This window comes from Jaculus jaculus, chromosome 3 (assembly GCF_020740685.1).
Source record: "Jaculus jaculus isolate mJacJac1 chromosome 3, mJacJac1.mat.Y.cur, whole genome shotgun sequence".
Lineage (NCBI taxonomy): Eukaryota > Metazoa > Chordata > Mammalia > Rodentia > Dipodidae > Jaculus > Jaculus jaculus.
The window spans coordinates 178,067,887-178,084,021 of NC_059104.1; the positions used below are offsets into that span (position 1 = coordinate 178,067,887).

The window sequence follows — 16,135 nt, forward strand, 5'->3', positions numbered from 1 at the left end:
CCTAGGATTTCCAACAAGACAGAGCTGGGGAGCAGCAGTGGGAAGGATGGAAGAGAACTGGTCACGAGTGGACAGTGCTGAAGAGGTGATTGATGCCAGGTAACTTGTGATACTGTTTCTACGTTTTCATAGACTTAAAATTGTCTCCAGTAAAGAGTTTTCAAAACGTCATTTATAAGCCAGGCATCATGGTGTGCATCTTTAATCCCAGAACTTGGGAGGAGAAGGTAGGAGGATTGCCATGAGTTCAAGGCCAGACTGGGACTACATAGTGAATGCCAGGTCAGCCAGGGCAAGAGTGCTATCCGACCTTGAAAAACAAACAAACAAAACAAAAAGTCATTTATGATGAAGTACCTAGAATTTGTGACATGGTAACCTTGAGTCCTACATTTAGAGGAAAGTTAATCCCCCAGTCTACCTCCCTTTCTTACAGGAGGGATCCTGTCATATGTTGATTTTAGAACTACAGCAGCTGAAAGGCAACCGCGACCTGTCAAAACAGGCATACAGAATGCAATCTAGATTCAGCTCGCCAGTGTTTATCCTTTCATGCAGCTCTTTAAATTTCCATCATTGCTACCAGGACTGAGCAAAGGTTCCCGGTACCCAGTGGCACAACCTCGTGTGAGTAAAGCTTAGATGTCCAGACACAGGGTCACTAAGTTAAAGGAGTGTTCTGGTGGCTGTCCAACAATGGCTATCTTTAGACTCCCCTCCCTGCAGACAGTCCCCGAGGGCAGGAGAGAGAAAGGGAGGAGGTCTCCATCATCTCCTTCAGGACCCTCCCGTGAGATAGAGGGACAGAGATGTCGCTCTAAATAGACTGCTGTTCCCACGTGGCTCTGTTGTCATTCTTGCTGCTCAGCACCTTGGTTCTGGCTTGTTTTCTAAATGTGCTTCTTAATTCTCCAATAGACCCAGAGCCTTCCAAGACTCACTTTTGTCTTTTAGCTTGTCTCCCTAGATTCTGAGTGATATTTGAATAAAAAGTTCAGCAGGACTCTAACACATATAAATTAATGCATGCCTTAAAAAATAAAGCACTTTATAAAATGGGTATTTGTAGATATACATATTTAAAATTGTTTTCGGTGTTTTTATTTTTTATTTTTATTTATTTGAGAGTGACAGAGAGAGAAAGAGTGAGAGAGGGAGAGAGAGAGAAAGAATGGGCGCCAGGGCCTCCAGCCACTGCAAACGAACTCCAGACGCGTGTGCCCCTTTGTGCATCTGGCTAACGTGGGTCCTGGGGAATCGAGCCTCAAACCGGGGTTCTTAGGCTTCACAGGCAAGCGCTTAACCACTAAGCCATCTCTCCAGTCCTGTAGGTATATATATACATACAAATAAATATATAGTAGGTAGTATATATAGTAGGTAGGGATCTATGTTTTATATAGAGTACTTTATAGTTTATAAGGTATATAAATTGACTTTTTCTTATTATCTTTATTGTTAAAAATATAATGACAATGAGATAGTATAATATAAGGGTGAATTAGCTTCTGGTCAACACACATACTTCTAATTATCAAACACTGGGGATAATGATCATAGAGTCTAGCTTGCCTATAGCATTTGCTGTGTGTACGTTAAAAGTGCCATCTGTGAGGTACACTCCTAACGGGTCCCCCACCTTTGCTTCGGCCCCTTGGCCATGGACGGATGCTGTTCTGAGGCATAGCCAGGTGGGTACTAGGGTCCGCATGGCTAAGAAAGGTCTTTCAAGAGAGGGGACTGAAACCAGTAGAAGAGGTCACCTGAAGGACTGCCTGGGGTTAGAGTAATCGCTGTCTGAGACAGTGGGAATATTTTTGCTGGGAACTTGAACTCAGGTCCTCATATTTTTACAGCAGTCACTTTACCCAATGGTTCCATCCCCCCTCTAGCCTCAGGTTTTGCTTTATTAAGCTGCTGGAAGCTCTGCAGGTAGGGCTGAATTAATAACCCTGGAGGCCCATCCCCAGTGACACGCCTCCTCCAGCAGGGCTCCACCTCCAAGAGGCTCCTCCCCCTGGGGACTGAGTGGGAGGCTTCACAGATGGAGGAGGCCCTGGGGACACTTGACATTCGAAGCACCACACCTTTTCTGTGCATAATTCAGCCCCCTCTCCGGAGTGCCCCCTGAGCAGGAGGACATCTAGCCGGAGTTTGTTTGCAGTAGCAGGAGGCCCTGGCATGCCCATTCTTTCTCCCTCCCACCTCAGGTCTCTTTCTTTCTCAAATAAATCGACAAATAAATAAATATTTTTTTAAAGGTGATTCTTTAAGGCAAGAAAAATAAGCAAATCAACTCCCATTTTCTTTTTTTTTTAAGTAGGGTCTTGCTCTAGCCCAGGCTGACCTGGAATTCACTATGTACTCTCAGGGTGGCCTTGAACTCATGGAGATCCTCCTACCTCTGCTTCCCAATGCTGGGATTAAAGGCCTGCACCATTGTGCCTGGCTCAAATAATTTTTATACAGATGGAAAATCTTTTTCCTTGAGAGCTTGCCAGTGTATAAGAGTAAAACCACTTAGTCCTAGTTTTTACTTGTGAAAATATTTAATTTTATTTAATATTTTGATTTATTTGCTAGTGGAGAGAAAGTGCAAATGAATAAATACATTAGGGCTTCTTGCCACTGTAACTGAACTTCAGATGCATGTACCACTGTGTGCATATGGCCTTACATAGGTGCTGGGAAATTAAACCAGGGCTGACAGGCTTTGCAAGCAAGTATCTTTAACCACTGAACCATCTCCCTAGCCCATGTGAGACTACTTTAAACTATGGATCCAATTTTCTTCACGAACACAGGCCAGCTTTTCTTTTGATTTCTTCCTGTGTCAGATTTCATAAGCTATATTTTATTCAAATTTTGACACAAACTTATTCATACTATACTTTGAAATTTTTTTTTTTTATTTGAGAGAGGAAGAGAGAGGGAAGAAAGAGAGCAAAAGAAAGAGAATGGGCATGCCAGGGCATCTTGACACTGCAAAGGAACTCCATATGCATGTGCCATCTTACACATTCTGTTGATGTGGGTCCTGGTGAATTGAACCTTGGCCAACAGGATTTGTAAGCAAGAATCTTTAACTGCTAAGCCAACGTGTCAGTCCTACTCCTAATGGTTTTTAGGCTTCTTGTCTGTATCCTTGCCCCCTTTTCTATTCCTAGGACTTATTTGTTCTGTCTTGACATCTTCCTGACGACTTGTGCATCTCTCTCTCTTGTTAGATTTATGAAATTTAGTGGATTTTTTTGAGTCAAATTTTGGCTCTTAAGTACTTTCTACTATATACATCGGTGCATATGTTCTATTTCGTTAATTTTTATTCTTATTTTTATTATTTTATTCTACTATTTTTATTCTGATATTTATCTAAGCACTTATGTTATATTCTTATTAATACTTAGATTTTATTTCTAAAAAGAAAAGTGAGATGCTAGGCGATTTCTCTTAAATGCAACAGTATGTTTGTTATCACTCAGCTCAGAATGTTTTCAAATTTCTACTACAATTTCTGGCTTTTCTTTTTCCCTGAAATGTTTGGTTGTGGGTTTCTAACAATTCCATTAAAGCCAGAGAACACATTCCACATGATGCAAAGCCGTCGGATCTGCCTTGTGTCTTACGTGGTGTGGGGTCAGCTCTCACAAACACCCTGTTCATTCTTCAAGCAAAACTGCATTTGGCAACTTTTACATGCTGTGATCTATACACACCCTTTAGCTTCAAACCAGGTATGTCGTACTACCAATTTCTCAGGGATATTTAATAAAATCTACTATGTTCCTGGCGTTTTGATATCTCCTTGTAATTCTGTCAATTCTTTCATTATACAGATTAAGGTTGTGCAATCAGGGCATGCAAATATAATATCACCTTGATGAATTACACATTTGTCATTTTGTAGACCTCTTCATAGTGAAGCAGCTGGTGACAGTATTTTATTTCAAAAGTTAATATAATATAATGTGATGTAATACAATATAATTTAATCATAAAGAATATAATAATAACATAATAATTTTCTTTTGATTGGTACCTGCTTACTATAACTTTTCCCACACTTTTGAATTTTAGTTTTTTTTATGTAACTTTCTTATATATAACCTACATCTAATTAATATTTCAAAGAAGCCTAATATTATTGACCTTTTAAACTGTGTTGGTATAAATTTACTGGTATAACCACATTGGTGTTTTCTTTTTGCATGGTATTATTTATATTTTAATTTCTACTTTGTTTAGCATTTGTATATTTTATTTCCTCTCAACTACTTTGGAAATTTTTATTTTTTGTTTTAAATATTTTGTTTCATTTGAAAGAGAAATAGGCAGAGAGGGTGGGGAGAATGGATGCCTCCAGTCACTGTAAATGAACCCTGAGCCCCCTTGGGCACATGGCTTACCTGGATAGTCAACCAGGATCATTTGGCTTTGTGATTTTCATGTCTTCTCTAAAAAGTTTAACTTGCTAATGTAAATTACATAATTTTAAAGTCAACCTGTATCCCCAGTAACAACTTTGGCATTTTAAAGTATTTAATTCCATTCCCTCCCATCTTATAGGCAACTGTTAGCATAATATAATTTTAATAACCCCAGCAGGTATTACTCTTGCATTTTATTTCATTGGACTTATTTTTCTACTTAACTATTTTTTAGCTAATTATGCTTTAATTTCAGATTTCCTTCTGGGATCATTTTTCCTATACTCAAGATACATCCTTTATACTTTATCCTAATGAGTATTTTCCAATGGCAAATGATTTAAGATTTTGTAAGTCTAAAGATGGCCTTCTTTGACCCTGGATTTTGAAGTCTATTATTTTGGGTACCATGACAGCCTGACAATTATCCTCTCAGCATACTGAAAATGTTATTCCCTGGTCTCCTGGAATCAGTTATTGAAGCTGAAAAGTTGCTGTTACTCTAATTATCTTTGATTATTAAGCAATTTCTCATTTTTTCTTACTTATAAGGCCTAAACCATTATCTATTCGAATCTTGCTGCTGCTGAATCTTCCCCTTGTTTCATCTCCATTTGTAATTTCAAGATGTTATACCCTTTGTCAATTCATGCATCTCAGTCTCCTCTGCACATAATCTTATTTGTTTTCTATTGCGGTCTGATGAAGAATAACTTCTTTAGATCTATTTTCCAGATCGCTAATGTTACTACTTCAATGATGTTCATGTAGTTGCTTAGCCCATTCATCCCCTGAACTTTCAGCTTCCATATTACGTTCTTCACATTTGAAATTCTATTCTAACAAAACTGATTGTTATGGTTTGGCTATGAAATATTCCCAAAGGCTCAGGTGTAGACGGCTTGGTCTCTAGTTGGTGGCACTGGTCACAGGTGTTGGCTCACTTGGTGCTGGCGTCATCAACATGAACTCACTGTTGAGTTCCTAGCTGAGTGAGCTCTGGGGAGCAGGGTCTAGATTGAGGAAGAAGGTCACTGGGGTGTGTGAGTGAAAGGTGTACCTGATCCACAGCACCTTGGTCTCTCTGTAGCTCTGCTTCCTGGCCACCATGAGGCACGAAGTTCTACCTTACCATGCTATCTTTACCATCACAGACCCAGGAACAGTGGTGCCAAGTAACCACCGACTGAAGCTATGAGGCAAAACTGAAATCTTCCCTCCTTGTTTTTCTTAGATATTTTGCCAGCATAACAGAAAGATAACACTAGTTGTTAGTATAGTCTCTTATTTCTTATTCATATTTTCAATCTCTTGTCTTATTTAAATATATTAGCATAAAACACACTTTATATTCTGTATTTTGTGTCTGATTGATTTGATAATTGAAGATTGAGGATAAATTTGGCTGTTCACTGCAGCTTTTGCTCTTGATACTTTCTCTCATTTCTTGTTTTTAATGTTTTAGAAACTGTGGGTTCATATTTCGGGAGATTTCAGCTACGGGAATTCAATTGTTTGGTTTTTTTCCCCAGGGGTGTTTTATCTTGAACAAATAAGTCTTTGGGATCTCAGCTCCATGGAAGGTGAAGCAGCCCATTGTTTGTAGCTGCAAGAAAGGAAGCGCAAATGTCACCAGTTTCAAAAAGTGCTACTGGGCTAGGGATCTGACTCAGTGGTTAAAGGCATTTGCTTGCAAAGCCTAATGGTCTAGGTTCAATTCCTCAGTGCCCATGTAAAGCTAGATACACAAAATGGTGCATTCCTCTGGAGTTCCATTGCAATGGCAGGAAGCCCTGGTACACCCACTGTTCCCCTCCTCCTCCTCATCTCATATAAATAAAAATAAATGTTCTGTTTAAGAAAAAACTTTAAAATAAAAATGAACAATCATTAAAAAAAAAAAAAGCATCACCGATGAGAATGCCAAATTAACAGAAATATATTCTTTCTCACAGTTCTGGCTCTAGAAGGTTGAATCAAGGTGTAACGGTGGCAAGGCCATGGTCCCTCCAAAACCTCCAGGGAAGAATCTGTTCTTGCCTTTCTAGACTTAGGCATTACCTGACTTACGGCTCCATGATTCCAATCTCTGCCTTTAACTTCCCATGGCTATCTTCTTCCCACATTGGTCTCTCAACCCTTCTAAAAGGACTTCTAAGAAGGATTTCTTCTTCATATCGCATTAGTACACACAGTGAGACTTTGTCTCAACCTGGTCACATCCACAAAGACATTATTTCCAAGTAGGGTCATAGTCACAGGTCAAGGAAAGTAGGACTTCCATATATTTGGAGAGGAAATTAATTTAGCTCATAGTGGTTTCTAATAATTCCTGACTTCAATGCCATTTCCTGGACATACTTTTAGGTCTACAAACTTTCATAGTCAGGAAGTATATAAATTTTCTGTCTTCTATCCAGTGTCAGTTTATTTCTCACTCATTTCACTCTGCCACAGCAGGTCTCTCCCTTTTCCTATTGCCTTCAGTCTTAGAAACCAGAAAAAAAGAACTTACTAGAATTGAGTTTGTGTTACTTTCTTATTGTTGTGACCAAGAAGCTGACCAGAAGTAACTAAAGAAAGCAAGGGTTTATTTTGGCTCACAGGTCAAGGTTACAGTCCATCAGGGCAGGGAGGTCATGACACAGTGACAGGAGTGTGAAGCAGAGCTGGTCACAATGTGTTCACGAACAGGAAGATGAGAGTGAGTGACAAATGCTGTCCCTCAGCTAGCTTGCTTTACCTTTATTTTTAATTTTTTTTTTTATGAGCGAGAGGGAGACAGATGGCTACACCAGGGCCTCCAGCCACTCAATTAAACTCCAGATGCATGCGCCCCTTTGTGCACATGTGTGACAATGGACCCTTGTGTCACTGTGCATCTGGCTTACGTGGGACCTGGCTTGGTGGTGAAGATGCTTGCCTGTGAAGCCATCTCTCCAGGCCAGTTTTCTCTTTTTAAAAAATATATTTTTTCTTCCCACATTGAGATAGAGAGAGAGAGAGAGAGAGAGAGAGAGAGAGAGAGAGAGAATATATGTGTAAGACAGGGAGAGAGGCAGCTATAGAGAGAAAGATAGAGATAATGGGCATACCAGGGCCTCTGGCTGCTGCAAATGAACTCCAAACACACGTGCCACCTTGTGTATCTGGCTTTATATGGGTACTTGGGGATCAAACTTGGATCCTTAGCCTTTGAAGGCAGGTACCTTGACAGCTGAGCTATTTCTCCAGCCCTGAGTTTTCCTTTTCATGCAGTCCATCCAATATCCCAGCTTACCCAATGGTGCTACCCACAGTTAGGAGGGTCTTCCAGCTTAATTAACCTAATCACAGCCGGTTCTTCTAAATCCTGTCAATTTGACAACTATGATTAACCATCACAGAGTCCAAGATAAGATTAAGGCATGCAATGGGGACTGTGGTGGTTTGAATCAGATGTCCTCCATAAATTCATGTGTCCTGAATGCTTGGTTGCAAGTTGGCGGCAGTTTGGGAGGTAGAGCCCTGCTGGAGGAGGCGTGTTGCTGGGCATGGACCTTGAAGCTTATTAGCCTCTAGCTTAATGCTCCCCAGTGTCAGGGCAGCTCACTCTCCTGCTGCTGTTGTCCTCCTGCTGTGGCAGAGGTGATGTCCACCCTCTGCTCATGCCATGCTTTTCCCTGCCACCATGAAGCTCCCTAAAGACTGTGAACCAAAATAAAACCCTTTCCTCTCAACAGCTGCTTTTGGTTGGGTGTTTTGTCCCAGAAACAAGAAAATAACTATAGCAGGGACTCAACAGACAAGGTTGTGAAAGAAAAAGAGAGAGAGTGAGTGAGAGAGAGAGAGAGAGAGAGAGAGAGAGAGAGACAGAGAGTGAGTGAGCAAGAAATTACTGCCCACACATTGCCATGCTTTTATGAAATTCTCAAAGAACATTCTCCCCACCTTGGATCTCTGTGATATATTCATTAAATCATAATAGTCTGGGTTTGAAACTTTTCTCTATGTTTTGCAAATTGTATGGCCTTGATAACATATGGAAGCTCTTTTTAAAAAATTTTTAGATTTTTATTTATATGAGACAGAGAAAGTCAGAGAGAGAGACAGAGAGAGAGAGAGAGAGAGAGAGACAGAGAGAGAGACAGAGAGAGAGAATGGATGCGCCAGAGGTTCCAGCCACTGAAAATGAAATCCAGACACAGACGCATACACCACCTTGTGCTTCTGGCTTATGTGGGTCCTGGGGAATCAAACCTGAGTCCTTTGGCTTTGCAGGCAAGTACTTCAACTGCTAAGCTATCTCTCTAGCCCCATATGGAAGCTCTTAATTTCAGTTTCCTCAACTGAACAATGGGGGAGATATCATGATACTGTGTACTTTTACGGCACTGCATGGGTGAAAGAGAAAGAAAACTAGTGAGTGATGTCTCCACTATAGAGGGAGAGTTCAAAATGTGCAGTTGCCTCTATTTCTATGCTCCACAACAGCTAAGGACTTTGTTGGATAAAGCAAGGCATGAAAAGCAATGTTTCCCATTCACGCAACCCTGAGGAGTGATCAGGGTAGATATACTATATTCTTGCTGAGGAAACTGAGGTACTGAGATGTTTCCTCATAAAACATGTAAGACGGTAAAATAACCAAGCAAATGAAGACTATCTTTTGGGGAGATATCCCATATCCCTTCAAGGAGGAACTAAAATTTGAACTAACCAGTCTCTCCCTGTGTTCATAGACCTAACATGGGGCTGAGCTATAGTTTAAGAGCTTAAAAACCGTCGGGTGTGGTGGTGCATGCTTTTAATCCCAGCACTCAGGACAGAGGTAGGAGGATTGCTGTGAGTTTGAGGCCACCCTGAGACTCCATAGTGAATTCTAGGTCAGCCTGGGCTAGAGTGAGACCCTACCTTAAAAAAACAAACAAACAAACAAACCAAGGCTTGAAAACCATTTCTTTCAACCAGAAGGGCATGTCATCTATGTTAAGTGGGAGGAAAACTGCAAAGGAGAGAGGGGAGGCCAAACAGTTCATACTGTATTAGATCCTAAACACAAAACCACCCAAAGATACCTTAACATACACTCAAGAGCCTCACCCAAGCTCACACTGCAAAACAGCTTGATAATTTAAGGAAAGAGAAGCCAGACTCTGCCACCGTTCTGTGATTGACTCACAGTGGGTTGAAAGCAGAGTTCACAAATCTAATTCCTCTCCCCATTCCTGGACACTTCTACCCAGAGAACACAAGTGACCGGAGGCAGTGCTGGCCACTCAGCCAATTCCTGACAGCGGCTCCTGGTGAAGCAGATTGTGTTTGAAGGCAAGCATTTATCCAGGAGCTGTGCTGAAATGAGACGGTGAGGATACTGGCAGTGAATAGATGACCAATGCGGGGAGCGTGGAGAAATGAGGGTGACCGCGCAGGCACTGTCCTCTATGAATACACTAGCTCCCCTATCAGGCCATGCTTGTCCCCCACCTTCAAAGCAATTGCTTGGAGTTCCTGTGCCTGCAGGTGTCTAGAAGTGTTTTCTGGGCTCAGTTCCATACAGTTTGTTCCTGCAGCCAGTCCTCCACGCCCTTGTATAAAGTCTGGGCATGAGCTGGACCCCATAGCACTGTGGAGGCCTGCAAGTGTCGCGGAATGCTTTCTACCATGCCTCCGCTTCAGGTTGGGGGAGAGGGCTGTCCAGCACCAGGTGCCCTGTGGAGTGGAAGGCGAGAGGAGGGTGGGTCTACACTGAGGTGCGTGCGTGGGACTTAGAGACACCAACCAGATTCAGGCATGAGGGCCAAGGCTCAAAGAAGGAAGCGGTCGAAAGCCAACATTGGGAGAGAGGGCTGCATGGAGGTCTGAACTGGCTGGTAGTAGAAGGAACATATCAGGGAAGAGTCACAACACCACACCTGGAGGTCTCGGGTCCCCTCCACGGGATGCCATATATGGGTGATGGGCTTTAAAGATCTCCGTGGCTAAGATAACTGGACCCAACACAGAGCCGCGCATAGCTTGAACAATGGGCTTGTTTGGACACATATAAGACCCTCCACTGTAGCCATCATCACCTTCCTGCCAAATACCAGGACACCCGCAGTATCCCTCTGATGGAAGGAAGGTGTTCCTTCTGGGTCTTGTCATCTCTTCACAGGACAAGGGGAAAGAGCCAGAAAACCAAGGAGACGTTCTTGTGGGGTAAGATGCAAAACGGCACCTCTCACGGGGCGACACCACAAACTGAAAGCTGCAAAGAGTATGGCAGCCGGTGCCCCGTGGGTCTGAGCAGCTCGAAGACACCAGAAACCAGCAAGGAGTGAGCTTGGCTGTGTTTTGCTGTTTGTGTCCCGTGTGTTCACTTCCAGGAAGCTCTGTCTTGGGAAGGACTTTGGGGAAGATCTGTGGCCGTTATGGAGAAGATAAGTGCCTAAGGGAAGTGACTTGAAGGGTCGCCCTCATCTAACTACCCTTGATGTCTACTGTCCTGAAGCTTACCCCAAGAGGGATGTGCTTAGTCCTAAGAAGGAATCTGTCGCCTTAAGTTGGGAGCTCACTCCTCCCATGTCCTGGCTTCTAGGCAAGCAGACTGTCAAGTTCTCTTCTTCCTGACGATCCAAGAGGCTCCATTATGAGCACCCCCTGTCCCTGACCTCAGCCACCCACGTGGACCAGGCCAAAGGGCTGGACATTCAGAGTTGATTTGTGACCCTCTTTCTACTGTGAACTGAAGGTTTTTGCATCACCAATATAACCCTCTCCCACACCAACTCACTCGCTCATGTAGACATGATGTCAATCCTGGGCAACAAGCCCCACTCACCCTGATCCCAAGCTCGACATTTTCGCCACCGTAGACCTCCATGCCTTCGTCCAACAGGCCTATCTCCTGGAAGTACTGCCGGTCCACAATGAAGCAGCCGATGAGGGCGGGGCTCCTGCAGGGGAGTGGGAGACAAACCAGCAATGAGCCCAGGCCGGCCTGACAGTTGCCTGTGGAGGAAGCTTCTAACGAGAAGCTTCGGTCAGTGCCCTCCATTATTCTGCTGCCAGGGCTCAGAGGGACCTTGTTCTCAGGACGGCCTCCTAGGTTTTCCCTCACCCAGCCACTCTTATCAGGAAGCTGGGCAGATGGCTCTTGGCCTGGGGCCAGTCACTGTTTCCAGCCCTGCTTCCTTGTGCATTAGCCCAAGAAAGCACCATGCACCCTACTTGCTGTTGACTGCTGTCTGTACCACTGGCTGCCTTGGCCCCAGCCCCTAAACAACACACCCACACTCTTCCTGGGCATCAAGACCAGCTTTCCCATCAGTCCCCAACTGGCTGTTCTGCATGTCAACCTTGAATTACTTAGATTTGTGGGGACCAGATTGTAGAGAGCTGGGGTGGCACAGTAAATAATTTATAGATTTTATCTGTAGGTAGAGACGTATGTCTGTGAGGAATTTTAAGCAGGATGGCAGTATGAATGGATCTGTTTTTAATAAGAATTCTCAGGACAGGTGGCTGTGAGGTGGATGACTGGAGGAGATGGAGATGGAGGCTGAGGAAAGAAGGAAGCTTATAGGCATCCCCAGGTAAAGCTGACAGAGACCTGGAGGACCCTGGAAGATGTGCTCCAAGGAAGCTGGGTGCCCGTGGGCGTTCTGGCCTGAGTGATGGTGGGCCAGGCGACTGGAAATATAGGTTGCTGTGAGGCTGTTTAGGGAAGAAACTGCTTTCAGGAAACTCCACTCTGGTCTGTGGAGTTGGGGATCATGCCCAGAGCCTTGGGCATGCTAGACAAGCCTTCCACCACTGAGCTACATCCCCAGCCCAGGACGCTGACTTACGGGCATAGCCTTTGGTACTAGAAAAATGATCTTCCCATGACATCAAAATTAAAAGAGAGACTGATTGAGATGGGGAGGGGATATGACGGAGAGTGGAGTTTCAAAGGGGAAAGTGGGGGGAGGGAGGGAATTACCATGGGATAGTTTTTATAATCATGGAAGTTGTTATTAAAATTTTGAAAAAAAAAACCAAAAATAAAAATAAAAAATTGTAGTATCACAAAGGATTAATAAAGCTTGGTAAGCTGGAAAAAAAGAAAAGAAAAATGATCTTCCGTACCTGTGGGAAACCACGGGTAGAAAGTGAAAGGCTGAAAGGCAGTGCTTAGATAGACCCGGGGGGGGGGGGGGGGTCGGGGGATGGTTGGGTTAGGCCAGGGTCTTAGGCTGAGGCAATACTGCAAGTGATTCTTATGGTGTGTGTGGAGAGAGAGGGAGAGAGAAAGAGAGAGAGAGAGGGAGACTCCCTAGCTCCTTCCCAAGCCCAGGACTTCACAGAGAATGGCTCACCATAGGGGAGTCAGCAGGAATCCCCAAGGCTGCTTCTTTGCTAAAAGCAAATGCCTGAATTGGCCTGTCTCTACTGCCCCTACCTGGCATTTTTATCAGCCTAGGCTGGAGGAATTGGTGGAGGAGAGAAAAGGAGAAATGGAAGAATTTCTTACAGATGGGAAAGCTGTCAGTCAATCCCATGCAACTAGACCTGGCTTTGAAACTGGAGAACCATCCAGGTGGAAGGGGCCGTTTTCCTGGGGACTGCTGAGGCAGGAGGCTGCTCAGGGCAGGCTGGCACCCCAGGGTCACCGAAGGCACTTGATTCTACACGGCTTCACCTTCCATAGGCTCACAAGCACACCAGTGAAGAGTGAGCGCTCTTGAAGCAGGTTGAGAGCTTGCTCTCTCTGATGAGGCACACTGGTCCATCCCCAGAGGTGAGCACTATGGGAGAGAAGAGCACCACATCCCCTTTGGCTGTGTGTCTCCGAGAGAAGCCTCCTGGCTCCTCAGAGCCTCCGGATCTCACTGTGTATCTACAGTATCACATCAATCAGTTAATATCGGCTAAGCTACTGAAAGGATCATGTCAGATACAAACAGCACTTGAAAGATTATTGGAAGAGTTGCCCTCGTGTGTTGAAGAAGCTCAGAGAATCGATCCCTTTTCTAATCACAAGGTGGATTTAGAAACGCGAGCGGGCAGAGTGGCCTCTCAGCCTTTTCCTCTGCTCTTCTGAATAGTGGGCATGATGGGACTCTCGGGAATGGTGAGCCTAGAGCATGTGGGGAGCAGCCTTCCTCCATCTATCAGCCTCAACTGGGGAGGGGGCAGAAGCCGGAACAGGAGCTTGGATGAGCATAAGGCACTTGGGGCGTTCTGTCACTTACTGACTGGCTAGCTCAGCAGACCCCACCAGCCTGAACTTGCTAATGTCACACACTCTCCTCCATCCCCCAAAGGGTTAGATACAGCGTATGAGAACATGTGAACTCCACTGGGAAGCGTGGATCATGTTTGGAACGATATTAGGATGACAACAAACTGGGGGTCAGTCAGAGCGCACAGAGGTGAGGCGCTCTGCCGTAGCTCTTCAAGCGGACCCAGCGGCTTAGCTCCGAGCTTCCGATTGGCTGAGGTAAAAAGAAACTTACACGGTGAAAGAGATACACTGACTTATTCACCGGGAGGGAGGTGGTAAGGCTTTCTTGGACCTGTAGTTGACTTCTCGTGTGGGTTTTCTTGGAGGGGTCACTTGGGGACACAGGGAAGAACCAGCTTGCAGATGTTTCACAATATAATAGAGGATATTGATGGGCTCCCTTGATAGCGTCCTGCATTAGAAGCACACTAAAATATAGCTCCCGTGAAAAGTCATCCAGGACCCTCAAGGCACATTTATACAAAGCACAGTGCGCATGGGCTGTCTTCACCTAGGAATAAAACCAGAAATGTTCCAAAGATCTTCCAGACTGTGATTTCTCTCACCAAATTCCTGATAAAAATTGAGTGATGGAAGGTAAGTGGTGGAGATGATGTTCTCCGGCAGGGACCTAGAATGCAGCATTTCCAACTCAGACCAACCTGATGTCATGTTTAGCGATGGGCAGAACACAACCACTGATGTCAATCCAGTGTCCAGCAAGAATGGGGTGGCACACTTCCTTCCCACAGTGCTCAGACTGAGACAGCAACCAGCCTCTTCTGTTCTGAACCCCAGAGTGGTCAAACAGAGGGCAAATGACAAAGCCAGGGTCTAGCTGACCACAGCGGCACCTGGCTCCGCCGCCCAGAGCCTTTGATGAAGCCACTCTCCTTTCTCAGCCTCACTCTCATCTTATAAAGCCGGGATGTCACAGCGAGCTCAGACCAGGCTATGATAAAGATCTGATCCGACCATGTGTGTAAAAGGCTCTCCCTCAGCACACAACAGGCTCCCAAGCAATGAATAGTAACACAGACACCTGCTGTGGTTTAGGCATATTTTAAGTGTACACCCTCACCCCAAAGGTTCTTGTGCTGGGAGCAATACCAGTGTAATGGTATCGAGGGGTGGTGGATCTTTTAGAGGTGTGTTCCACACCCAGAAGGGATTAATACAGCTGTGATGCAATCAGATTTGTTCTGGAGAGGACAGATATGAAGCAAGGTCACCTCCCATGCTGATGTGCACGTGGCCATTTCCCTTCCTGCGCCTGCTATACGATGACACCTGCCTTCTGCTAATACACTCAGAAGGCAACAGCCGTGGGGTGCCCAGTATCAGTCCTTCAGCCTCTAATACTGTGAGCTAAATAAAACGTTTTCTTTATAAATTGCCTTAGCTACTAGTATTTTGCTATAGTAATGTAAGGTAGACTAAGAATGTAACAGAAGTAACCAAAGCCAAGTTATGGGGGATTCTCCTTTATCTTCTTTTCAGTAATGAATACATACATCCTTTTTTTCTCATAGTAACAAGAATTGTGATTCTTTTGTAAAAGCTGCCTACTTTCAATACAGTTTCTTTTCTACTATAATTACAATTCTTTCATTTCAGGAGTGCCCGCCAGCCCAAGACAGCTTCAGTGCCATCTTGAACAGGCAGAGATTAGACATGCCCCCTATCATCTGCACAGACAGAAACAAGGCTGGCAAAGATTGCTACTGCAGGAATCCTGACCCATAAACACCACAGAGGGGAGTCAGTCATTCAAGGTCTAAGAATACAGTGGCAAAGGCAGAAAGACTTTGGGGTCTTCAAAATGCAGTTGGGCGCCATTTTTGCTCGGGTTCTATAGGATGACACGCAAACAGCACCCGGGTATGTGGGTCCCACGGGCCTTGTCAGGTCTGTGTGGCCTTCCAGCCTCACTGTCTGGGGCAGCCTAGGTCACATTCCTCCATGTAGTCCCTTTGCACCTCCTCTGTGGCCATGAAACGTCACATATGCATGTCTGTTCTCAACCTGGCTCTCTGCTTCTCACCCTTGAAAACAAGCTCAGATGTTGCCTGTTTGCAGAGGCCCAGCCACAACCCAGCTTCTCACGCAGGATCTACAAGCAATGCGGCATTCTAGGTCCTTGCCAGAGAACACCATCTCAGGCATGGCAGAAGGACTGCTCCCTCCAATAGTTTTGCCTGTCTCCATTAGACTCTGTGTTTGGGGGACTGTAAACCAAATATTATTTACTCTGGATTCCCAACTCAGCACAGCAGTCAACATACCCAATAGGCAGTAACACCCAATTGGGCCACATCAACTGGCACTCTCCCAGTGATGCCAACATAAAAAACCATAAAGCTGAGCCTGGAATTCTGGCTGTTCTTGTGGCTTGTTGAAGAAAGATAAGAGCCTGTGAGCAAGGACTGGAGATGCCACTTTAACTCCTTTCTCCCTCCTCTCCCCTCTATCATCCATG

The 16,135-nt window shown here is 44.6% G+C and overlaps 1 protein-coding gene across 2 annotated transcripts in view; it reads right to left on the reverse strand.

The window, feature by feature from the left end:
• Positions 1–16,135, reverse strand: part of Galnt18 (polypeptide N-acetylgalactosaminyltransferase 18) — a 383,580-nt gene that overhangs the window by 90,791 nt on the left and 276,654 nt on the right. For both annotated transcript variants that reach the window (XM_045145464.1, XM_004650865.2), the window contains exon 6: positions 11,230–11,344. In XM_045145464.1, the coding sequence (XP_045001399.1) occupies positions 11,230–11,344 (115 nt within the window). The remainder of the gene's footprint in view (positions 1–11,229; positions 11,345–16,135) is intronic.